Source organism: Heliangelus exortis, chromosome 1 (assembly GCF_036169615.1).
Source record: "Heliangelus exortis chromosome 1, bHelExo1.hap1, whole genome shotgun sequence".
Classification (NCBI taxonomy): domain Eukaryota; kingdom Metazoa; phylum Chordata; class Aves; order Apodiformes; family Trochilidae; genus Heliangelus; species Heliangelus exortis.
The window spans coordinates 153,798,431-153,824,503 of NC_092422.1; the positions used below are offsets into that span (position 1 = coordinate 153,798,431).

At 40.3% G+C, this 26,073-nt stretch overlaps 1 protein-coding gene across 10 annotated transcripts in view; it reads left to right on the forward strand.

The window, feature by feature from the left end:
• SOX5 (SRY-box transcription factor 5) overlaps positions 1–26,073 on the forward strand; it is a 296,148-nt gene that overhangs the window by 260,338 nt on the left and 9,737 nt on the right. For 6 of the 10 annotated variants that reach the window (XM_071733083.1, XM_071733091.1, XM_071733084.1 and 3 more), the window contains 3 exons: positions 3,232–3,404; positions 18,812–18,920; positions 19,826–19,999. In XM_071733083.1, coding sequence (XP_071589184.1) covers positions 3,232–3,404; positions 18,812–18,920; positions 19,826–19,999 — 456 coding nt within the window. The remainder of the gene's footprint in view (positions 1–3,231; positions 3,405–18,811; positions 18,921–19,825; positions 20,000–26,073) is intronic. The other 4 variants (XM_071733090.1, XM_071733085.1, XM_071733086.1 and 1 more) reach the window with 1 other exon arrangement.

Consider the following 26,073-nt stretch of genomic DNA (forward strand, 5'->3'; position numbering starts at 1 on the left):
AAACCATGGAAAACTGTGGAGCAAAAGATAACATACTTAAGTTATTGTTAATGACATAGAGTTCACTGCTGTATATCTCTCAGCTACAAATACAGAAAGTGACTTTTTGAGGTTGCTGAGCAGTATCGTGGTGCATACTGTATGTGTAAGATAAGCAGTCCTTAACTCTGGTGGAGGAGCTGGACAGACATAGCCTGCTGCTAGCAAAGGTCTGTCCTTTAGTGGAGGACTAGAAGAATGAAAGGCTCGTGAAAACTCTACAGGGTCTTTTCCTGCTAACTGCTGGGTCAAATCCAACTAAAATTACAGCAAGTAAAACTTGTTACCATGTTAAAACCATTTTGTGGTCTTAAAAAAGTATACAGGTAATTTCAGGTCACCCTCCAATAGGAACAACGCCACAAAAAAACCATTTTGATAGCATTTATAGCAAATGGGTCTGTAAAGGTGGTAGGGAAACTGGATCACTTTTTTTATCTTGAGAGATGGATCCCTGCAGGAAAGGTTACTGGGAAGCACACAGTCCTTTGCCAGATAGTTACTTCCCCATTTAAGTGACTGGGGCTGTCGGTGCAAGGGGCAACTTGTCTGTCCTAGGTGTGCACAGCCCACTTTGCTGGGATGCAGCTGAGCTCTCATTTTTCTCTGACACTTCAAACTAAAACCATTCTCTGACAGGAGTTCTTCCAGCTGCTCCATTCTGGGGAGAACATAGAGAAATGTTCATGTATTGTTCAATTGTCTTTGGAGATGTAAACTTACAGCCTTCTGTGATTGCCAGTATAGTTACTTTTGGGCATACACTTACGTAGTCCTTTTCTAGAGCTATCCTTATAGCTTATAAATTTTGCTACAGACTGAGCAGTCACAAATGTCGTGGCTTCATGCATGACTTTAAATCCAAGCATTTCTTTTTGGGAACAGGCATATGTCCGTGTACTAAAAACAGAAACAACTTCTCTCTGCCCTTTGCCATTATCTTCAACATCTCCATGCTAGTTTGGCAATCCTTGCAACTATGTGCATTTTATGTTATGCGGTTCCCCTCTCTGTCAATAATTCACCACCTACCCTAAACAACAATAATTTACATTCAACTCGCTTCTATATTAATCATTTCCCTGCACACCAGCATCTTGGCAGCTACTGAAAAACATAAGGAGTGCTTGCTTTTATTCACTGTCATGTGCCAAACTGTCTCAAAGATAGCAGTATTCAGGAAAAGCCAAATCGTCTGGAGAAGGGCATGAATTCCAGTTCTTAGGCAAATTCAGCTGTATTACAGTTGAAAGTACTATACCTAGCCTAATCGAGAGCACAAGCAGCAGTAATGCTACTGTGCATTTGTTTGTTTGCTTGCTTCCTTTTTAATTTATTCTGACTATCTGCAAGCTTGATTAGTGGGGATTCAAAGTGGGGAAGAAACCAGGCAAGTTGATAAAATGGAGGTAAAAAAAAAAAAACCAAACATCAGCTGGTAACACTATGCTGGTGCAGGTCATGCAGTTCCTTATGCTGAGAAAGCTGGAATTACTGGAATTCAATTGGCTGGGAATTACTGAACTGGGTCATTTGATAAAAGCAATGTGGATCAAGTTGTTTCATACAAAACTCTCAGTGTTCCTGGGTATTTAGCCAAAATCTAACTGTTAGTATAATTAACAGCAGTCAAACTACACAGAAACTTTTCTTTCTAGTTTTTACATGCCAAGGAAGGTGGAAATACCAATCTCATTCTGTCTGCAGTCAAAAAAAACCAACAATAAAATCCCAAACCAAACTAAAATCCTGACAGCAGCGAGGCACTGAACAAATCTGACATCAGCTTCTTCCCCTGAAATGTTTTAAGCATCAAGACAATGTCCTACGTTTTTTGGCAATCAGCGGATCAGATAGAAGAGTCTAGCAATACAACAAGGATGTGTAATCTGACATGATTAGACAAGGCTCTTTAGGAACAGAACATTCATAATTGAGACAAAGAAAGAGTATTAATAACACTTTCCTAACACGGCAGTTAGCCATTTTATATTTCCTTTCTTTAATCTTAGTGTTTTTCAACAAATCATGGGATTTAATAGCGTGTTTTGGCAGATTAGAGGATTTATGGCCCAGATGTTTTTTGTTCTAAAAATGGATTAGGGTGTAAAGTTTGCTGGAATCCATGGAACATGTTGAGGCAAGCCGGTCATTTTGTGTGTGATTAGTGCCTGCCTTCTGTCTCACAGTCCCTCCATCTGTCACAATTCACCAATGGATCTGGTTAGATTTAGCCTCATGTCACAAACAGAAGTCCCTTTTCTGGGCAATTTCATATTACAGATTCATTTTATGCCGTTTTTATGCCCTAGTTAAAAGACAGAAAGAAGTGTGTGCGTGCACGCGCGTGTGGGGATGGGGGCTGGGGGGGGGGAGATTGATAGATATTAGCCTCTCCTTTAATATTTGAAAAATAGACTGGGGCTTGGAGTCTCCCATCAGTATTCTATCCTACAAATCACATGCAGATCATAATAAGTATAATCTATAGTACGCTAAAAGAAAAAAATGACAAAGTGTCACATTTAAAATTAAATAGTATTAGCTGTGCCGGTGATGCTTGTAACATTTTAAAAAGAAATAATTCAGTGACTACAAAGGCTAAGCCGTAGGCTGTGAATTTGCAGCAAAACAGTGGACATTTGACCTACTATTAGCAGCATGAATAGGAGTGGGAATGTAGGTCCATGTAGCTGTGGTTTCTTACACATTTCTGAATGACAGGTGGTGGTGGGGAGCATTCAGTGGATGAGGTTTCTCTTCCCAGCCATTATGCATTTCATATCTATAGCAAACCACCGCCACCTGTGGTTTATTTTAATGTATTCACAAGTTTTAAGAAGGGGAAGAATGAAATGGTCTATTTTTAAGAGTTTGGGATTGCTGGCATGATCAAAGCTTCCCCTAAGTCTTCCCCAGTTACATCCTGCTGCATACAAACCACAGGGCTAACCTCTGCAGCATTAGAGAAATATTGAAACTAATGGGATCAAGTATCAGGACGATGACTTTGGCACTGAGGTTTCTCATGCTCTCTATCCAGGTGGCTCTATCATAACGATCACAGAATTACAAAACGTGGATGGGCTTCTGGGCACTGCCTCTTAACTCTTTCTCATTAATGATGACAAAGTCTTGGTGCATTTCATCGATGAAAGCTAAAGTGTTTTCTTGTAACTTTCTTTTTTTAAGATATCCTTTCTTCTATCACGTCGTCAGGTTATTTAAATGACCATGATGCTGTTACTAAGGCAATCCAGGAGGCCCGACAGATGAAGGAGCAACTTCGGAGGGAACAACAGGTGCTGGATGGAAAGGTGGCTGTTGTGAATAGCTTGGGTCTCAACAACTGCCGGGCAGAAAAGGTGAGTTTCCAAAACTGCCTTTGCAAAGGGTCAGAGGTTGCGTAGGTTGCGTAGGTGATACATAGGCTCTTCCTCCTTTTTTCCCCTCCTTTTTCTTGCTCTATTTTCTTATTCCCCACTTGTAAACAGAATAGTTACTTCTTTCAAAAAAAAGGGGAAAAGCAAAATGAAAACCACAACCGAGAGATGACAGGAGAGAGAGACCTGGAGACCCTTAGGGCAGACTGGGGAGGAGGCAGGGATAGTTAAAGCTCGCACGAGAACTTTGGAGGCCGCTAATTCTCTGTTCCAGCCTGTCAGTGTGTATTATGAGAAGGTGATCTTGGAACTCTCTGGGTCTAAGTGGAAATCTTGCTTTATGGAAATGCTTACATGTGTTTGTGAGATGAGCTGGATTTGAAAATATTCAAGCTTCTTTGGGAACATAAGCTTTGCTGATACTCAGGCTCAGCTTCTGGGTATTTAGCCTTATGAGGCTGTCATATATGATATTTTGTGACCATTGCAACGTAGCACTGTCATGTCATGTTAGATGACTTAACAAAATGGAAAAAAATGGAGAATTGACAACACAAACTGCACCAAGTATTTGCAGTGAAACTTAGAGGAAGCAGAAAGCATAGGTCTTGCCATCGCCTGCTTTTGAACTGGCCTGTGAAGCTGTGCTATAACAAAATACCAAGAGTATGCTCTAGTAAAATTTGTATATACTGTAATCATTGTGTATGTGAAAGAGGTTGTGATTTCCTGCTTTTCTCTGGAAATGCTTGATGTATTTCCGTGCACTGCCCTGGCCTACGGGGGATAAATAACACTGCCAGTCCTTGCTGCCACACTTCTGGTGAGCTGTCCTTATAATACTGATGCCTGAAATATACATCCGAACTCTTGTGTGTGTCTCACATATGCTTAGCAAGACTTTTTTCCTCAGTTCCTCTCTTGCCCAGCAATATTTTCTGATAGAGCCTTTGTCGTGCAGTACAGAGAAGATGACCTGTTGTTGCATTTGGTATAAACTGAATTTTATTGAAATTGCTTCTAGTAGCTTTTCACTGGAAGGCCCTGTGTGAATAGTGAGATAGGCAGATAAAATAGAATAGATTAAAATGATCAGCTATTTAGCAGAAACTTGAAAGTCAGTCATCCTAGGAAGCTTGTGAGTCAAACAATATTGTCCAGAAAGAGCAGATTGCTAATTTGGATAGGTTTCCGTTTTCCTTGGTTTTAGATGGAGTTTGATCAATAAGCTGTGAGAAGCCAGCAGTCTGGGTAATGAATGTTAAACGTACATGTGAGTGTTTCACTAGTGTACTTTTTTCATCAGCCTATCCTGGGTGTAACTGATGTAGAAATTACTCCAATTTCATGCACTTTCTTGAGACGAAGGGGAAGGAAAAAAGAGGTCGTTGTAATAGGTATCTGGCTGTACATACAATTTCTCCTAGAAGACTGAGACTGCTGGTATGGGGAGAGAGAAAGGAAGAGAGGGATGGAGTATGTTTACAGCATTTCACATAGAAGAGTACCAGAAGGGAAAAGGGAAAAAGCAGAGTGTCGGATATAAGAAGAAGCGATCACAAGCACAAAGGAATTTATATTCAAATATTTAAGCATTCTTGAAAGGATGCTCGGAGCAGAAATTTCTTTTCTCTGCTCCCCATGTAGAAATGACTTTAACACTCAGCCAGATGCTAATGCAAAGTGACTCAAGCTATTCCTCGCAAGCATAGCTAAATTGCCGTTATTTGTTAAGCGCATTGAATTCAGCTGTGGATACAGCAGTTGGTTGCATTCAGAAAGCATCTGTACCCTTTTTTTTTTCTTTTTTCTCCTTTTTTTTTTTTTTTTTTTTTTTTTAATCCTTCCAAAGCAGAGACAACTCTACCTATCTCCCCCCCTCTCCTCCCTTGTGCTGGCTGGGAATTGTCAAGTGACAACCGACCAAATCCTTTTGGACAGGAAGCCTTCATCCTGAGTTCTATATACTTGCAAAGCAGGCCTTGTGGTTGGATCAGGAAGCCCATTAAAAGCACTTTGATGGTATGGAAATTCATCTTCATGAAGCACCCAGGCCCCTAAGCAGCATGCTGTTTAGCTGTGGTTACAGATCAGTCATTCACATCGGAGGGCAGTAATTGTGCTGACGGCTTGTTCGGCAATGGAAGTACATAAAATAATCCCAGGCCCTCCACCATGGCATTGCGAGTTAATCTTCTTTAATACAGATCAGCTGTTGTTCTAACACATGACTTTATGCTGGCTCTAGTGACTCTGCACAGCCTTTTGATTAAGTAACAGGAGTGGAACCATCTGCATTCACTTTATTCTGTTACTTCCCTATTGTTGGGATTCTCCTTAGGCCTTCTGTTTTCACTTCTCACCCTCTACCCCAGTTGAAGTTTATTTTCCTCTCTAATTCATGCCTCCTGGTGGGCTCGTGGAGGGCAGAGAGGAGTTCTTTTACAAGGTAGCAGGAAATAAAAACTGTTTGCTCAGTTGAAAATTTCTCTAAAGCAGCTGTAGGGTTTGGGACTTCTGATACTGTAAGTGCCAAGACTTTATCAGAGTGCACTACTTTTTTTATTTATTTTTTTTTTAAGTGGAATTGGGAAAGGACAGAGTTCTCCAAGACTATAACAGCATTTTTGTTGCTGGGGTGACCACTAAAGGTACTAAACACTATTCAAGAAGTTGCGCTTTTTAACTTGTAGGATCTCCTGACCTGTCTCTGGTGTTTGACCTCACAGAGGAAAAGATGTAAGCTGTAAAGTTGAAGTACTTCTTCTCTTTTCCCATAGATGCTTTAGGCTGCCCGCTGACTAGCCAGCTGTGAAGTTCAGATCCAGGCAAATACTCCAACTTCTCAAAAGTTTGTGTCTGTTTGATCTAAGACTTTAAAGTATTCTCTCCTATTAAGAGCAAGATTTGAGAGGAGGGCAGTTGTTGCCAATTTAAATTAAATTTTATTCCGTTTCTCCCTGTTTTCAGGAGAAAGACAAAGAGATGGGAAGGCGGGTAGTGAGAAACTGAGTGCTGCAGTGCTACCACCCAGAGTTTTCTGTCAGAAGCTCAGGGTCTCAATGGGGACTTCGAGGCAACAGCCCCCTGAACATTTGGGACATTACATTTGCTCAGTGGTTGCTTCCTGACAGAGATTTTGAGGTGGGGGTTGGAATTAAAAGAGGGTTAGCCTAGTGTAGCTGTGTGACCAGAGGTCTATTTATACTTAAAAATGTACATTATGTCTCTAGTGATGTTCTGCATAGTTAAGACTCTCCTTCCCGTAGAGTGATCCCAATCTTTATGGGCAGCAAACGTTGATCTGGGGTTATCCCAAGTCTTCCTCCTTTCTTTGTTGCTGTGGCTGGTGTAGTTACGGAAATCTGTGATTCTCTGAAACCTGTTGAGGGTTGTTGTTTTTTTTTTCTTAGCATGAATTGCTGCATCAGCTGACCAGGGAAGGTAGGGAATGTGCAGTCTTGAATGTGTATGTTAGACTCATGGTAGGGATTTATCTGTCAGGAGTAGCTGGGCTGTCTCTAGGCTGGAAAATCATCTTTGTGAATGTCTGTTACAGCTCTTGGGGCTTTTCTCCACACATGTATGTAACCTGTTATCTAGTTTGTGTTCCCATATGGGTTGATCCCTGTGGACAGCCAGACCTGCCAGCTGTAAGGCAGCAGTGAGAGAGGAGTTTTGTGGAATTGGATAGAAACTGTATAAAAGAAGTCATAAATGAGAAAAAAAAAATTTTTAAATAGCTAGGATGATTTGGGTGAGTCACTTCATGGGCACCCAACTTGGACCATCTTGAGGGATTTGATTTTCAGAGAATTACAGTAAAAGCTATGAGCATCATGATGAACTTGGATTTTACTAAGACCTATTTTAATTGCAAATGCTATAAAACATATTTTTACATCACTTTTCTTGGAAACATTTCCATGTATAAATGAGAAGTCTGTGTATATGTTTTTATGGTTTCTTGGAAACCCAGGAGCATAGTTCTATTTGTAATTGTCATCTACAGTTAATTATAGTTTGATATGTACTATACATAAACAGTGTTACCTTTTATACAGGTAGCTTAGAGTCTGGATTGTCATCTAGTGCACAACCCACAGCGGGCAGCATCAGCAATCTATTTGCTCGGCCTCAAAGCTGCCTGTTCCTTTGCAAAGAGTTGTACACAAACACCAAGAGCCAGCATGTGTGTGCATGCATACAAGCCTACGGTGCACTCTTGCAGAGATACACAGCACAAACATGCACTGAGTGAGCCAATAATTTTCTGACTCCAAGTCAGACTCTCAGGCACTTGCCTATGTACCCGAGTAACTATAAAAAAAAAAAAAAAAAGAGCAGGGAAGGAGGCACACAAGCAGGTATTTGAGCACGTGTCAGAGCACGCTGGTACAAACACAGGTAACCAGGTTCTGAACACTGGTGCCTGCTGCTGCAGGAGCTGGTGGCTGTGCAAGGGGCAGCTGTGCAAGGGATTGCAGCCACACAAGCGTTTCAGATGCTGTGCACTGACACAGCCACACTGGCAGCAGGCTCTGAGGTGAGTGCATCCCGATAAGTAGACATCCTGTGCTGAAGTGTTTCTTAACCTGTGATAGAAGTTGTCCCTGTTGGCGCTTGGAGTGTGTCCTTTTAAAAGGCTCTGACATGTACTTGTCTGCTGGGCTGGAACTAAAGAGCTATTTGTAACAATATTTCTTCCAGCATTGTAAGCGGGGACCTATTTATTACTCATTCTTATGGAACACCAGGTTCAGGATGCCTTTTCTCCCTCTCCCACCCACCCCTCCTCCCACCATCCTCCCCACTCCCATCCCCAGCTTTCCCTCTTCCCCTTAAGAGACTGCCAAACGTGAAATGACAGTGACCAATGTTGACTTAATGTGGATGTTTAATAATGAAAAAAGTGTGTCAGTTCCAGCGTTAGTTACAAATGGCAGTAAGTATATCGGGTGGCAGCACTGTAATAATTTTACATCCATCATTCCTTCCTGATGCCTCGCTGGCTGCCTGATGGATGGGGATAGCAGAGTTAACTCTTAAGAAACTGCTGTGATCTGCTGAGCTGAAATGAATTCTGTCCCTGCTCTCCCCTCAGGGAGGAGGGGGATATTAAGACTCTCAAGCCTGCAGATCCTGCTGTCTTTGAGAAATAAAACACTGGAGCTCACTTTACTAAAGGCGTAAAGAGGAGCTGGTTTAACACATGGGATTTACATTTCTTTTGCAGTAGATGATTTTGTTTCAAAATCACTTTTTTTTTTATTTCCCCTAATGGTTAAATTTGAACCAGAAATTCAAGAACAAACTGGAGGACAGAAGAGCAGGAAGGGAAAGAAAATAGAAGGGTTGATAAAACAGTCTGATCCCATGCTTTCAGCAGACACTGACTGCAGGTCAGACTAGAGCAAATAAGTTGCAATGACTGAAACTGGGCAAAACAGGACCTGGTACAAGCCTCCCAAACAGGAGAAACCTTACTGGAAATAAGACCAGAGGTGCAATACTAACATCATAAACCAAAGCACTTAATACAAGTTAAAACCTGCCCGTTTTCATAATCTCTGTAGTATTTTACTGGAAAAATACTTCAGCATTCCCAGTGACTAGCAGAAGCTGTAGAACCCACAGACATTACATACACACCCACTTATCCCTGCCAGCTCAGCAGACTGCTAATATATATGTCCTGTAATTTGTAGCCCACTCTGTTCCTCACTGTCCCATAAAATATTAGGAAAGCTGATCAGTGTAATATTTTTGTTCTTTTCTCACAGTGTGAACAGAGATCCTTCTGTTTGGACTAACTGTTATACAATATGGGGACGAGGGAGTATCTTGCAGACAATGGACTGTTACAGTCCCACAGCACAAAAGTTAATATATTATTCCAAAAACTCTGTGTCCCTTTCTTATTACCTTTTTCCCTACCCTCTTCCTGATTTTGTCTTACTGTAGTTCTTTGCCAACAGAAATTCTTGTATGCAGGCTGCAGTCCTCTTTGTTAATGATATCTGCATATAGCAGACACTTTTCAAAAAGCAGGACAAGAAGGTGAGCAGGTATTATGTCATCATCCATCCATCACCCTGTATGTCAGCCCTTCAGTAAGTCAAATCAGCAGGCTCAACAGGATCATTCATGTTCAGGGAGTCCTCTATTCAATGGGACTACTCTATCCATTGTCATTTCTCCTGAAACTTTTCTCAAATTTAATTAAAAACACATGTCCAGTTTGCACACCGCAAAGATCAGAATTGGTTTTGCCCAGCACTGGTAACTAAGTATTAAGCATTTTGATTTTCTTCTGCTGAAAGCTTACTCCTTTTTTCTTCCACCTCCCAAAACCCCATCTTTTTTGCCATTTGCCTTGTGGAGCTTGTGTATATTTATATTTACAGCCTCTGCATTTAATGGCCACATGCCTTATTTTCACAGATGGCCAGTGGAAGACTTCCCCTCCCCCTTTTCTTTTAGTAAAGCCTGCCTTTGGTTTTGCTACTTTTGTCACCGTGCCACTGCTCTCAGTTAGCAAGTGCCTACGCATGGGAGGGAGAGATTCTGCAGTAAAGATCTTTTATATTCCCACAAGGACATTTGTTCTTTTTTTTTTTTTTTTTTCCTCCCCCATGGTTGACCGTCATCTATTAAATGCCCAGATACGTTTTTCATAGAAAAATTAAGTGTGTGTGTGACTTCAGTAAGTGTCATTTCAATCATCGTTAATGGCAGGGATGCATGGGCAGGGTTAGCTAATAAAAAATTAAACATACAGAGGGAGGGACAAATTCTTCCCATGGATGTGTGCACGAAACTCCCATTAAAGTCAAGAACAGGTAAAGAAGCAAGGGGAGAACCCTGTATCCTTGAAGATGCTGGAGTCTGAATGAGAATTTAAGTCTTCATTCACTCCAAAGGGCAGAGATTAGAAACATTCACAAGCTAGTGTGGATCAAGGAGGACTGCAGTTGTTTATACCTTAGTGGAAATTTTATTAAGCCAAATAAATCTGGATCAACTTCCTTCTGAAAGAAAAACGTACAATTGATTTGGAGTTCTTGCTATGAATTTTGAGCTTTTTGACTTTTTTAGGTTTAAGTTCCAAGCTGTGCCCTACAGCTACAAAAGCTAATTACTTCCTGAGATTTTATTAGTATTTTTACATAATTACGTGCCTCCCAATAGCTCAGGCTGTCAGCACATTGAGGGTTCTAGCTAATCTTCAGTTTCACAGAGGCTGAGCCTGATTCCTCTATGAATGGTGCTCACTTGGCTGTGCGGCAAGCAGCCTGGTTTGTTTTGGGAGTGAAGAACTTTACTTTTAATTGTATTGATGCTGATGCTGGGGAGCAGACAAACTGAACCTTACTGCATGACTGGGAAAATGTCGTGGTTTCCTGGTTTCTTTCTTAGGAGATAGCCTAGATAACATCAGCTTCTTCACTAGGGGGAGAGGAAATGTAAGCAAAGGTACTGCAGCATTCATAATTTTAATACCTTCAAGAGAAAACCAAAAAGAACAGTCTATGTGTCTGTAATGTTGCTGTACAGTTGGATCACCAATTGTTTAATAAACAATATCCAGGAAAGCAGAGACTGTGTTCTTGCTTTCTCTTTATGTGTTTTTAGACCCTCTTTCCCCAGATATCCTGCATGGGTTGTGATTTTAATCTTTTTTCATCTTTTGGTGTGCCACCTCTCCTCCTCAATTAACCCAACCTTGCTTTGCTGATTTGTTGTAGGAACTCTTTCTGACTTGCTGTAAAATCCTTTATTAAAATTTGCATGGCAGATTTCATTCAGAGATCTCAAAAGTCTTCACAATGGTGGGAAAATGTCACAATCTCCATCTTGCTTACCTGGGGAGACTAAGGTGAGGTGGCTGAACAATTAACAATTCACACAAAGTTACAGAGCATGTCAGCCCAGAAAGCAGCCTAGGTGGGAAACTGGGTCATGTAACTCTTAACCTATTTGCAGTCAGTGGATTACAGCAGGATCTGGTTGAGGGCAATGTCTATACCCACACTGGAAAAAGCTTTCATAGGAAGGAAGTAGTTTCTCATCATTTTGCTTTGCTTTTGGTTTCTTCTTAATTCTTCTTTAAGGTAACGGGATGGGCCATCCCTACCTGGGTTTTTTTTTTTGTTGTTGTTGTTTAAAAATCCTGATTTACACTATCTCTTAGAGCTCGTAACCAAAGAAAAGGACTTCTATTGCTACTTCGCATCAGTTTCTTTCCAAGTCAGATAATATATTTTACTGAGGAAGTCATTCTTTCTTGGATAAAATATTAAAAAAAACCCCCACTCTTAGGGACCTGACCCCTGCCAAGTTACTGAGGATTTTCCTCTTTTTATTTCAGTGACTTTATCTTGTCTTTAGTGCTTTGAAAGGTACTGACTTGAGAGGCCTTAGAAATCGAAGACCTATGTCCACAACATTCAGCGAAGAACATTACTATACTAATTTCATCAACTTCCCCCTGTGTGACTGGTTGTCTGTTCCTGAGAGTAGTTAAATGCCCAGGCCTACTTGATCTGTCTGATTTTTTTTTTCCCTATAATACCTCATAGGGCACCTCTCTACTGAGTTCATATAGCACTGCATGTAAATTACAAATCAGATGTAATGATTCCCAGGCAGTATTCAACCAACCTAGATTTGAATATTTACTTTAAACCAAAAGATGTGGTTCCATTACAAAGTGATCTAGACCAGATTAAAACTGAAAGTAATAATTCTGAAACAAGTACCATAAAATCAGAAGAGCCACAAATAAAGAATGTAGTTTTATTTTCTTGCTTCTAGTGCTGTTTTTAGGTTCTGTGGGTGGATTATTCCATGAAAAAGAGAGATCTCAGATAAGCAAAACTGAGAGAGCTGAGGGGGAGGTGAATGCATTGTTTCTTAATACTCAACTTTGATGCAACAACAACAAAAAAAATCTCCCAAATGATAAATTGCTGTGACATTATAAATAATCTTTCATCTTCTTTGGTGGTCCACAGAGTTTATATAATTGGAAGGCTAAACCCCTTCTTTGTTGTTTCTTTCCTTTTCATTAGTACAGTAGAAGACTATAAAAGTGTGCAGCCAGAAGGATTTTAACAATTACTGAGTCAACATTTAAAAGTCTCACTCTATTTTATCATTTCATGCTTGTGCTTTTTATGGGTTTTGCAGCCCTGCAAGCGTTACTTTAGCCATGTCCATTGTAATGGTAGATCTGTAGTTATTCTTTTTTTTTTTTTAATTTTATTTTCTCTGGTAACATGTGCCATCAACAAAAGCCACAGTTACATACTCCCAAAGAAACTATAAACCTGTGGTTGTAATTTTTAGATAAGATTCAGGAGTGCTAGTTTCAGTTTCTAAAACTACCAGTCTTACTAAGGAACCTTTGGCAAGTCACTTAATATGTGACTCTGTTTCCCATCTGGTAACCAGAGTTAATAATGCTGCCTTTCTTTGTGAAATTTTGTGGCTAAATTCACTGATGAGTGCAAAATACTTGGGCAATGTGATCTTTTACACAGAAAAACCTAAATCTAAATAGAAGATCCCTCGGAAAAGAGCCAGAAATTCTCTTACAGCAATTATAGGTGCAACATGATCTATATTGTAACGTGCTTTGGACTGAGACATAGACAGTGTGTACAGTGCCTGTTCTGAACTACCATGGCATTAATATGCAGGAGTAGTGCCTGGGCTGCAAATAATTCATCATGTGCAAACCTCTGCTCACACTGCTTACTGCTGCCAGTGGTTCCTCTAAGTTCTTCCAGCTCTCTGTCATCCTTAATGCCTGCCTACCTCATGTTTTCCACATTTTGAAAGACTGTGGATGAAGATTTATAACACGAGCTATTCTGATGTTTATTATTGCAAGAGGCAGAGAAATTGCACAGAAAGATTACTTTTACAAAATCTTCACTCATGTCAGATATAGGCTAAGTCTCTTCACCTTTTTTGAGAGCTAAGGAAAATATCATGATGTTGAGTGGATAACACCTGGCACCACCAGTGCATCTGATTATTAAAGATATTTTTCTGTCATAAAACAAAAGTGAACTTCCATTGTGGGATCACAGTCTAGCAGCTAATCTGTGTAGTGCATGAAGATTTGGTGCATATTGACCAAAGTCTGTGTCTGAATGGTTGATATTTACTAGGACTGGCTGAGAGGAGACTTTCTGCCTCAGCAGCACAAACCACAGTAAATGGTGTCACAGGCCCTGCTCAACAATCTCAGTCTGTTTGAAAATACCACCTTTAGAGTTTTAGATGTGGGAATGCTCCCCACAGAGCAGGATGGTAAATAACTGGACAAACTGCACTTGGAGAAGGAATGAGGAAAACTAAAAAGGACAACAGCAGGCTACCATCTGTTTCTTTTCACATATTGACACTGAAGGGAACAAAGGTAGCAGGCACTCTGTCCATCAGTGTATTTGTAATTCTTAGTTACAAGAACTAAGTGATCAGCTACAAGATCAGTGAGTTTCTCCCTGCAGTCCATACCTTACCGTGTTTGGCTGTCTCCAGCCACTCTACACTTTTTTTTTTCCTCCTGACCATTCGGTTCATTTGGAGTAAGAAAAGCAGGAATGTGAAGAGATGTGCCATTGAACGCTCCTCCTCTTGTCTTTTAAGCTGGCTGTATCTCTGCAGGCATCCAACGGAGAGGAGAAATATTCATACTGGGGGGATGGGGATAGGGTTAGGGGAGCAGAAAAGTGAAGGGTGGACTGCTTCAGCAAAGCTGCTAACCTTGAATTATGCAATCGGAAAAACAGCTCTTGCCAAAATACAATCTAAGAGAGTTCAGAGTACTGTCAGTGTTTGCCAAATACCCCAGCCAAAAGGATGTCTCAAAGAGGGGGAGGAGGGATCCGTTGCCATATGCCCAGCATTCTCAGTATTCGGGAAGAGCTGTGGAGTCCTTCAGGAGAGGAGGCGAGCACATGGTCCCAGGTGCACCCTGAGCATTGGTACCATGATCCAGCACAAGGCAGGAACAGCGAGGTTAGAGGGGAGTAGGCAAATCAATCAAAATTTCCTATATTTCTCAAACCTTCCAAGGTTTTGCTTCACATTTGTGTAGTAGTGGGAGGAGTTCTGGCAAATGTGATCAGGCTGTTCTACATATGTTTTGACTCTTCTTGGTTTATGTTTCTTCTATGAAAGAGACTGCAACCAAGTTCTTGTCATTTTTAAATCAATGTTTTGTTAAACTATGACAGCTATCCATGACAGAGAGCCAAGTAACTTTTGCAGCTGACCACAAAATTGAGTCTGACTTGCAGTGCTTAGTCATTTTTTATATTTTTTTTTCTACATGACGCATCCCATGTGTGTATGTGTTTTTCATTGTTCTTTCAAATATAATTAGAACATTGTTAGGAACTGTGGTACAAATCCGTGTTCTCCAGCAGATTACTTCCTTTGATTAATAAACTTTTAGAAACTTTTCATTACATTATGGCTATTGATGAGACTTCTCCAGTTATACTTTGAAGAAATGGGCTATTGTGGGATTGATTGCTCTCTACAGTATTATCTTCACTTGTTTGCCCATTACGATTTTTAATGATCCCAATTAACAGAGCTCTCGCTGCCCCTGCAGACAGTCTCTCCTACAATCCACAAAAATTACTATTAGGATAGTTTTTCCCAACCTCTGCTGAAGTTCTTCATAAAGGAGAAAGTTGCTTATAAAATGTCTTTCAGCCTGGGGCCTGATCCAAAATTCAGAAGAAGAGGAATCCTTCATCTTTAGCAAGAAAACCGTATGTTTCCCCTCCTGCAAGAGCAAAAGCATTCCTTACCATTTGCTTCTCTGCTTTATAGAGTCTGATTTTCAGCAGGTCTCACAAACAAGACTTGGCAGCACTTTCCTGGGTCTGGACCAGCCTTACCTGTTCATCACAGCACTGCTGGTTCTAGGCTGCAATGGATGCTGCTCGTGCATTACTCATGAGGATGAATGGCATTTTTATATCTTTGGGTTGTGGGGCAAATCTGAAACAAAGGGATTATCACTCTGCTTATTTTCTTTTTGCTTTAAGAACCTGAAAGCATGTATGCTTTCATCAGCTGAATGTTCTTCCCCATTTCTTTCTCTACCCAGTAAGACAATTGGATCTAGAACTTGAGATAGTGATAAAATAAGTTTAAAGCATGGACCAGTGTATTGTGCAGGAAAGTGCATCCTACTTTATTTGAGTGTGCTGCTGAACCCAACGTACGTGGTTGCACTGGATGGTACCACAGCTTGCTGCTGTTGACACAGCTAATCCAACACTGCAGAGCAGTGACAGTCTTAAAAATGTGTAATTTGCTGTTGAATTAAGGTAATGGTGATAAATAGATCCTCATTTTGTGTAAACTTGAGACCACTGTTCATCTCTTGTCTGAAGGTTCTGTGAGAATTCAGCTGGCCCAGCAATGTCAGCAGGTTGCTGGTTTATTTGGGATCAGGGAATAAAAGATATTTTCCCCTTTGTTTCTTTGGAGCTTCTATAAATACTTTCTCCATCAACTGAAAGACTGTAGGAAAGGTAAAGAGATGCTCCCATCAAACAAACAGCAGTATGTTGTCAACTGAATGTTTTCAGGGAAAACAACATGGGAGTGTTGCTTAGCTCCTTCCGAATATTTTGTAATGGAAAATGGATTGGGGAAAATCATCTGCCATGTGTTTAATGGGAAGAGTGTTTCACAGGAAATCAGAACGCTGCTTATGTACAGTCAGGCTTTTCCATCCTGCCAGAGTGTCCCTGATCTCTTTCTGCTCTCCTAATGCTGTTCCAGAGGCTTAGGAAAGAGCAGGCCTCAGACTTATTCTTGCCTGAGAACTTTTTAAACACAGACATTTCTAAACATTTTAACTCAGGAAAACAAAGCTCGCAGTTTTGACATCCTCTTGTTTCAAGAGCAACGTCGTGCAGAAGTTCTTTTTAACTGTCACCTGATTTAATTAAATTCTCCACGTTTTAAGTAGCAGGGAGCAAATTGTCACCATACTGAAAGGGTGGTCTCCACACTGGCTGATATTTTGGTTGTCTGGAGAGCCACCTCCGAGCTCTGTGCCCGGCAGCTCAGCACCCATCTGGCATTCCTTTGCAGCCCTTCTTCGGTCATGCCTGCACTCTCTGACTTCATCTAATGTGACTGCACCTCAAAAACGCAAAACTTAGCCCAAGATGGATAGCAGCAGAACATCTGTAGTCTTGTTAAGTCAGGCTCTGATAAACGAGGCGTGCCTGGTGCGTACCTTGCAGACAGCATGCCAGAGTATTCGCTGACCTTAAGACTCAATCAGATCATCTCTGCAGAGCATGGCTCTGGATGTAGCTGCCTCCGACTTCAGCAGCTGCGTTTACTGCATAAAGAAAAAGCTGTTAAGCCCGTGCCCTTTGCGCTCTCAGCTCTGTTTCTCTAAGAGGTTTATACATGATTCAAGAAAAGTCTGCGTCAGAGTGGCTCCCCTCCCCCGTCATACACCCAACCATAGGAGATGTTCTTTTATACATTTTGGGTTGGTGGCAGCGTTTTTAAGTGAATTCTGACAAATTTTTTTTAACTCTATCGCTATGAAGTTGATGGTAAATAGAGGGGTTTTTTGAGGAAAAACTGTTGACTGGTATTATGTAGCTGAGATCCATTTGGAAGAAATACAAAGTCAACTTATTCCTGACTTGCTGTCTGCTGACGGGCTGCTTTGGAAGTGAGAGCTGATATAAAACTGGTAGATCAAAGAGTTTGGTAGAGCTAAATGCCTGAATAGTTCAGGTGCTTATTTGAAGCTTCTCCAAGCTTTCTGGATCTGCTGTGCCTGGAAATGTTACAGTAACCCTTTTCCTTATGACAGCCTGACTCTGCTGCATGAGGTTTTCCTGCAAAAACTGAGAGCATAGCTCATCTTGCACGCTTTTAGTGGCAATGTGCCTGCTTATAGACAGAGCACCAGGAGCACAAATGGGATCCACAATGAAAATCAATGTGAGGAGCATGCAAGTTAACCTCACATTCCCTAAACTGTGCGAGTGTATGAAGCTGAGCAGTTTAGCTTCCTTTCAAACTCTCTCAGGAAATTCTTTTTGAAATGACTTACATGAATTTGAACTGTTCTTTGAATTGCAGATGCAGGAACATCACATCATGGGAAGCATTTCTGTATTCATATTGTTCTCTTTTCTGTTTTCTTCTATAATACAACCCAGTGACATTATTAGGCTACATAGAATAGTTGTAAGTCTCCAGTTGCATGTGAAATCTTGAAAGTTTTTTTAGTTTGTTGATCTTTTACAGTCGTCAGGAGTGGAACAGAGCAACAAAATAGAAATCTTACAGGAAGATGCTCAAAATAATTTTTTTGGCTGGAGCCACTTTATTATCATTCCGTATCATGTCATTTTCTTATCTTTTAAAAAGGCACAGTGCCTAACATTTTGAAATGTTAGTATTGCTTTCCTCAAAGACTTATTTTTAAACATATGATTGCCAGGAAGATAGAATGTTAATGAGTAAAAATCATAGGGAAAACAAAAACAGTTGGAAAATAGAACACCTTCGTATTTGTGAAGTCAAACAATTCGGAGGGGAAATGAGGTGTTTTGAAGAGAACATTGGAATTAATGGCCCTGGCGTGTTGTTCTGGCAATGCCTTTAGACACCGCTGCAGCCTGACAGATGAATTGGCAGCACGCACCAGCCTGTTGCAATCCAGGGTTCACAGATAGTTCTGACTGGATGAATGAGGGACGGGGTGTTGGAAGGGTTGGGCAAAACAGTCTGGACAAGAACACAAGCTGCTGCCCGACTATCATGCTTAAATCAGGCTGAACCCTCTCCCAGGGTCTGAATAAGGTTGAACTGCAGGGTGTTGGGTTTTTTCCCCTCTGTGGGCTGCTTCCTAAAATAATTGCCTATTTAAAAAGAAAAAGGGCAAACTCACCCATGTGTCCACACTTTGATTACAGGCTGGGAACAGAGTAAAATAGTAAATACATTGCAAAAGAGTGAGTATAATCTAAACTTTCAGTCCAGCTTTGCAGTCCCAGGGACATGGAGAGTTGAAGTATTCTTCAGATGTGCAGCCAGTTTTATCATGCCTAACTAAAGCAATCTTGTCAACACTATGAAATTTGCTCATGATGAGCTAATAAGCAAGTATTAAAAAGGACTTGGTAGAGTCTGCAACTATATCTCTTCCAGAAAAAAATACTATCATGTGCTCTTAAATACCTGGCTAAGTAAACTGTTGTGAATGAAATGTTATCCAGCTTCCTTATCAGCCTTCTAAATTACCCATGACCTTTGCAGTGACAATTTTTAATTATTTTGCTGATTCAAATCCCATCATCTTGCCCATATAGGACAAAACAACACTGGAGACCTTGACTCAACAACTGGCAGTAAAACAGAGTGAAGACGGGAAGTTTAGCCACACAATGATGGATTTCAACATGAGTGGAGATTCTGATGGTCAGTACAAATGGCTTATCCTTATTTCCAGGTTTGCATGTACATGTCAGTGGGATCTGAAGGGGAATCCAAATGCGTTGGAGGCCGGTGAGGAGTAAGACTGGTTAGCAATAAGTGGCAATGAAGCAAGGCAGGAAAAAATGATTTGTTGTGTGGTGTTTTAAGTCTGGAGGTGATTTTTAGCCTTCTCCGTTGAACTCTCTGCTTCTCAAAACTGGACCAAGAATGTACTTCTGATGGAAAAAGGAAACAGAGGGGGCAAATAGATGTGGGTTGAGTGAGATCACACAGTGAATCCATGAATTATAGAGCTGATCATCCGTAGATGATGCACCCTCTGCATCTGTAGAAATTGTCTCGGTTTGATGAAGCAAGTATAATGCTAGTTGCTTTCTCTGCTGTTGCTTCTGTTGTTATGGAGAAGTAAACTCAGAAAGGCAGATGTGTAAATGTTCATTTGCTAGTGAGAGACTGGCTTCAGAAGAAATTCCTGATGTTGCCATGTATCACTCCCTTCCCATTACAGAAAAGGTAGAAGATAGGTAACACAATGTGACTAGCATTCTGTAAGCAAGTAAGGAAGAAAATAAAAGAAACTCCGGGTTGATAAGTGTTGGTTTTACTTATCAAATAGTAACATGTTTTGGTAAAAGCTGTTTAATGCTTTGTGTTGAATAAAACAATTGAAACTCTTCATTAAGTGCATACTATATGATACTGAATCAATAGAATAACTAAAAAGTAGACAATATACAATACGTAGTATTTCCTACTGCATCAAATAAAAAAAACCCTCACCATTAACCTATTGTGAACACTGACTCAGTGAATGTACAGCACCTGACATAGATTACTGAGCAGCATAATGAAGCAAAGGCTGGGAATGTTTTTCTCCTTGTTTTTAGGAAGTGCAGGAGTTTCAGAGTCAAGAATTTATCGGGAATCCAGAGGACGTGGAAGCAATGAGCCCCATATCAAACGCCCAATGAATGCATTCATGGTATGGGCTAAGGATGAACGGAGGAAGATCCTTCAAGCCTTCCCTGACATGCACAACTCCAATATCAGCAAGATACTAGGTAAGAGTGATAGAGCACTGTTCTGCCAGTATCAAAATTCAAAAAAATTCCCACTGAACAGAGCTGAGCACTTGACACAACAGAACTGCCACGTCTGGTTCATCTGCTTTGCTACTCAATGACTGCCCAAGGACAACAGTGATAAGAGCTTTCAACGTGCTCCCCAGCATTATACATAAACCATAACATTAGATGATCTTGTGTCTTTGTAATTGAGATTGTGGTGGTCATTTTGCTATGAAAACATGAACTGAACAGACAAAAGCAGTTCATTTCATTAGGCTGTTGAAGAAGACAAAATGACTGCTATCATTTATTTGCCCACATATTTCATCTAACTAGATTCTATGCGGGAACACATCACAGTATTTGATTTGTGCCATAGCACTTTCTGTTCAAACTGATGGCCATAGGGGAAAGATCCTAAAATACATTCTTTTATTTTAGACACTGACAATTTTAAACGTTTTTATTATGTTCCTGTTATATTACATTTCCCTTTAGTACATGATCTCTATCACAAGCTGCTTTTATTCTAAATATTCTGAAAAGAATCGTGAAATAAAAAAGGAAACATCAGAACTAATTTACATATCCTGTACTATTCACATCCCAAACAATATTTATCATGAACATCATCTATTGAAGTTGATGCAATAGTCTTCCAACTTTTCTTGCTTCTTACTTGCTCATATTCCCAGGATCACATTCTGTCCTAAGTTGCTACTCTGTGACATGCTGAAATGATACAGAAGGCGAATAATGAGGATCCCTGAGACCAGTTAATTACTTGCAGAGAAAAAAAAAAATATGTGACCAAATTGGAGATACTGCATTTTTATTGCTGAAGGCTGCATTACAGGACCTAAATGTCCCCCAGGCCTATAGGTAAAAGCTTAAATAAAGAGCATGTTTACCTGAGCTGCAAGGTAACCTGAGAGATGTAGCACAGTTGTAATGGCAGCATTAACTAGCTGCAGGGCTGGTAAATATGCTTTGAGACTGGCCAGAGGTTTGAAGTTTAGCTTGATTAGAGTGGTATTATGAAAAGTTAGCAGGGGGCAAGTGGAAATGAGATAAATTGGTCAGAGAGGCAGAATGTATTGGCTGTGGATGGCAGATGTGATGATATTAACCTATGATTAAAAGGGTGGTAGAAGATGATTAGATTAGTTATGGGAACAGGATTAGAAGGCTAAATTGGTTATGTTGATGATAAAATAACCTTATACTGGTTAAAAGGGATTGTACTGGTCAGAGGTGTATGATGTGATTAGACTGAGGACAGGGCAGTAATAGTTTTGGTCTGTTTCTAAATTGAGAGTAGACCTGGTTAAACCTGTTTTTAAATAATCAGCTTCAGAAATCTACAAGATCATTCTGAATGGCCCTTTTCATATAGAAAGTACAAAGAGAGTTTGATGTTTTCCCTCTTAACTGATTGTTTTGGATAACAACCTCCGACAGCACGCTGCTAATTCATTCTGCTTAAAACAGGCGCTTGAGCTGGGCTGACATTTTACGCAGTCTCTGGGGATCCTGGTTGACATTTTAAAGGGCTTCTAAGCATTTTATAATACCCTAAAATCTGGTTTTAATAAGTCATTCTGCTGAAATTGTTAACATAAGGAATCACCTTTTACTATTTGGCGCTAGATCAGGGAGATATGGGGACATCTTTTTCTGATTAGATATACAGTAGTTGGAGTAAAATGTGCAAATTCATTACAGATCCTGTTGAGGTGACAGACAGTGTAGCTGACTCCAAACTCTTTCTGTTTTGCTGCCAGATATGGGGAAAAGCAAGGTCTGAAGCAGGAAGAGATGATGTTTCAATTTCTTTCCAACTTCACATTCAATTTTTTTATTCCACCTATGCGATGGAGAGGGATGTCCTGACGTCTTCTTTCTTGACAGAAACGTTACAAAGGTCTTCCCCCAATTGCAAAAGGCCAGTCTTTTGAAGTCAGCAGGGAGCTTGCTGTTAACTGGAGCAGGGTGAGCAACTGGAAGCTTACAGTTCAGACAGGTATTAGGGGCTCTCTATTAGAAAGCAACAATTTTTCCTTATTGTTTTTTTTAGCAGCACTGCTACCCATTGATGTCAGACATCTTTGTCACTGGGAGTAGCTTAGATGGAGTTGTCACTAATCGAGGGTCATTTTTATAGTAAAATGAGAGGAGGTGCCCTTCCCAGCAGCAGAATTATCCAGGGATTATGTTTGACACTGTGGTATTATGTTTTGAGCATAAAAATTAGATACATGGATTTGTCACGAAATTCATCTGCGCATATGTTTGTCATCCATCTGTTCGTTGCAACCTAAACTTGTGGATAATTATTATTTTTTTTTTTAGTAAATGTTAAAAAGAAAGTGCTAAAAAGGGTCTGCTGGACCCTAGAACTTTAATAATGCATTGTTTAGATATTTTTGTAAATATTTTAATTAATTTCACTGAGAAACCTACGTAAAGAGACTGGGAAAAGATGAAGTCTGATACTAGCGTCAGAAATTTTCTCATGGGTCTGGAAGTGTGTGAATAGAAAGCTATACACATACCTTTACATTATACAAGCATTTGTTTATGTGAAGGTATTTTTTAACCAGCCTGATTCATATACTCAGACTGAAAAATGTCAGTTTAATGTACTATAAATTAGGCAATATTACAAACAGCTGAAATTTCTTGTCAGAGAAACTTGGCTTAAAATCAGTGGTAAGCAGAGCTCCCAACCCCACCTGGTGCATGCACATGTGTGTCTGTGCACAAGTGCTGGGGCACACCTAGGGCCATGTTTTGTCTGCCCTGGCCTCAGATAGCTGTCCTCTACACTCGTGTTCACAGTCATTGTGTGGACTCCTAAGTGTCCGAACTCAGTTTGGGGGCAGGAGCTGTGCTTGGTGTATCGAAGTCTTAAAATTTTCTTTGTTTATTTTCTAAATAATTCATCCACCAGATCAGGGAGAATTGTGAGAGAATCCTCCTTGTCATTATGTGGACATCCAGGGAGGTGAACCGGTTCTTGTTTTCATAATCAAGGGGAAAAGCCTTGCGTACTTGACCCACTCAAAGCTTTATCACACAGATGGTGAGCAGAAATCTTCATTTAAAAAGAATGATTTTTCAAGATTCTTCAATCAGACCTTGTTTGGTTTTGAGCTTGGCACTGGGTGTAAGTACCCGTGCCCACCTCTCCATGTATATTGACACATAAAACAATGGCAGATAAAGCTATTGCAAATACAGTTTGTCCAAACACAAGGTATTTTTAACCAGTTTTAGTGTGTTGATTGACGATACTCATTCATAGCTTAGCTTGCCTGTGGGTGCAAGTTCAAAGATCAGATTTATGTATCCTTCAGACTTTCATAATTTCAGATTAAGACCAGTCAGAGAGCTGGTTGGATTTTGTAGATATTATTAAACAAAAATAAATGAAAATTATAAAATATAAAACCCAAGGTTTATGATCATAAAATGTGCCCTTTTTCAAAATTCATTTTTACAGGGTTGTTTGTTTAATAATTTATAATACTTCAAAACATGTTGCTAAATTATATTTAGTATATCTTGGAAAAACAGGAAAGTCATAGTAAGAGGAGGTATCACTGCAGAAGGCAGCTATTAAAAATTTGCTAGAAAAGAGGTGAGACTGCCAGAATTTTTGTTGTATTGAGCTTGCAGCTTAGAAAGGAAAAACATACCAAATGACATTTATGTATAAATATTGTATGTGTAACTGTATGTACAAATATTATGCATCAAAATTTCACTTTTCATGGCCCTGATCCTGCAAAGACTTACGTGTTTGCCTAACTTCCCCCACTATTTACAGATCTTTTCACATGCTGGTGTAGGAATCTGCCTGTCCAGATCTGACTGTAGGATTGTAGCGAGAGAGTTAGTGCAGTGAAAGAATTGTGTTGGGATAGAACATTTTCCTGCCAATTTTGTAACAACTGATGTTAATTTCTACCTGTCTATGTGTCTGTCTCAGAATATATCTGAGTTCCCACATTGCAGGTCCCCTCACAGCACGTAAAGCAAATGTCAAGATTTGTTTAAAGACTGAGGTTTCCAGCTTCGTTATTCATAAATAAAAGCTGAAAAAAATAAAATCCACAGCAGGAAATGGGACTGGGGCTATTTTTCTGGGACTGCAGCAGGCTTGTAATTAGAGGATTCTTGGTTTAGACTAGCTTTTATGATTTTCTTCATCTGCTAAAACACCAGTGGACCAGTGTCTACAAGGTAGTATTTGAAAGCAGACCTACCATTTGGGCATCTTCCAGTAGATCTCATAGGCTTTACCCTGAATTCTTAACATTGCTCAACAAAGACCCTATCTATGTTTCCATCTCCCACAGCATTAATAGGCGTTAAGTGCTTTGGCAGTCTCCACATGTTTATCACTGCGTCATTTAGCCTGAAATCTAGGAGGAACTACACGTGGAAAGTTAATGCAGCTTTTTTTAGCCACTCTCTTTACCAGAAAATGCTTGGAGTAATTTCTCTGCAGGAGTCTAAGCTCCTGACCAGGATTCTGGCCACCACAGCCTGTTGTGTAGAAGTTCTAGACCAAGTCCTAGAAACTATCTAGTGCTGTTAATATGGTGCTGCACCTCAGCTAATGTAATTAAATGTTTCCCATTCCAGAACTATCTGGGGGATCTCTGCATGTTATGTGTTGTAAACGTAATGAAAAACTCCGAAGTAATGTTGGCTAAGAAAGCGATGCCCATTGCTCCTCTGCAGAAAAAAATACAGCAGTATTTACAGACCTGTTATCTCTTGGTGTGAGGTCAAGCTGTACCAGCCTGTTTGCCTGTCACTCCAGAAGCCTGAATTGCAGACTGGAATAAAGACTCAAAGAGGAATAGGGGAAATGGTGTGAAGGAGAGGGGCTTTCTAGAGGGAGTCAAATTGTTTTCCTTCCTGGGTAGGGATAACTGCACTCATATACTTGCAATATACTCTATATTGTGAGCCTTGGGGGCACAGTGAGCTAAGATCAGCCTGAGTAATAGCATGAGCTAAGCACAGTATGAGTAACCATAAAAAATGAGGAACAAGAGGAAGTCAAGTATGATATATGACATTATGAACCTATTAAATTGAGAAACTATTAAAACATTTTTTCCAATGGGGAAATTGACTATTTTCCAGTAAAGTTTTCCTTCTAGGCCACATGCTTCACAGCTTCGACCACTCCTGTTATCTGAAATGTTTCTTACCCTGAAGCACTTCTGTAGTTCTTGGGAAAATAAAATAGGATAACCAATACAACAAATTTTACTTTCTGCTCCCATATTATGCCCTTTAAGAAATACAAGTTTATAAATTTCAGGAGGTATTAGAAAAAACGGTTGTAATGTCTTCATTATCTCCCTGGCTCAAATATCCCCACTAATAAAGGCAGAGTGTCAGAAACAAGCCTGCCAGCAATGAAGCCATAGAGCAACTCCATGGAGAGGTGTGCCAGTATCCCAGTGGTCTTCCCTTCATAACACATGCTATATTCTTGAAGTTGGAACTGGCAGCGTTCACCAGGACTTGGTTTTGGAGTTAAAAACCCCACTGAGACATATGGGATAGTTTATAGTTTTAGAGGCATTGCTTCAGGGTCTTCGCAGACTCCCTGTAGGCAGCATAGCTTTTATGATCAGTTCATATTCTGCTTCTCACAAACCTGGAAACTAGAAAGATGTGGTATTTGTCATGAAAGACTAAGCTATAGCCATGTGGGTATCCAGAGTTTATGCCTTGATCCATCTGTGGTGGAGGACAGCGACTGGATGGCCACACATGGGAGTGGTGCCTCTGCTGGAACAGGAGGTGAAAACATCTCCGTGGCCAAAGTGTGGGGGACGTGGCAGAGTAGATTCTGTGTATCTAGGGGGTCTTTGGCCATTCCATTAAAATGCACTGTCTTGTTTTCTAAAAGAAGGTGTCAGGGATTGCTCGTTATCAGGATGGCGGTGTCATTCGCCACCTGAAATACATTAACATTATAATGTCAAGAAATTTCAGTAAAATATAGAGTCACAACTTCCAGTATCATGTCTCTCTGC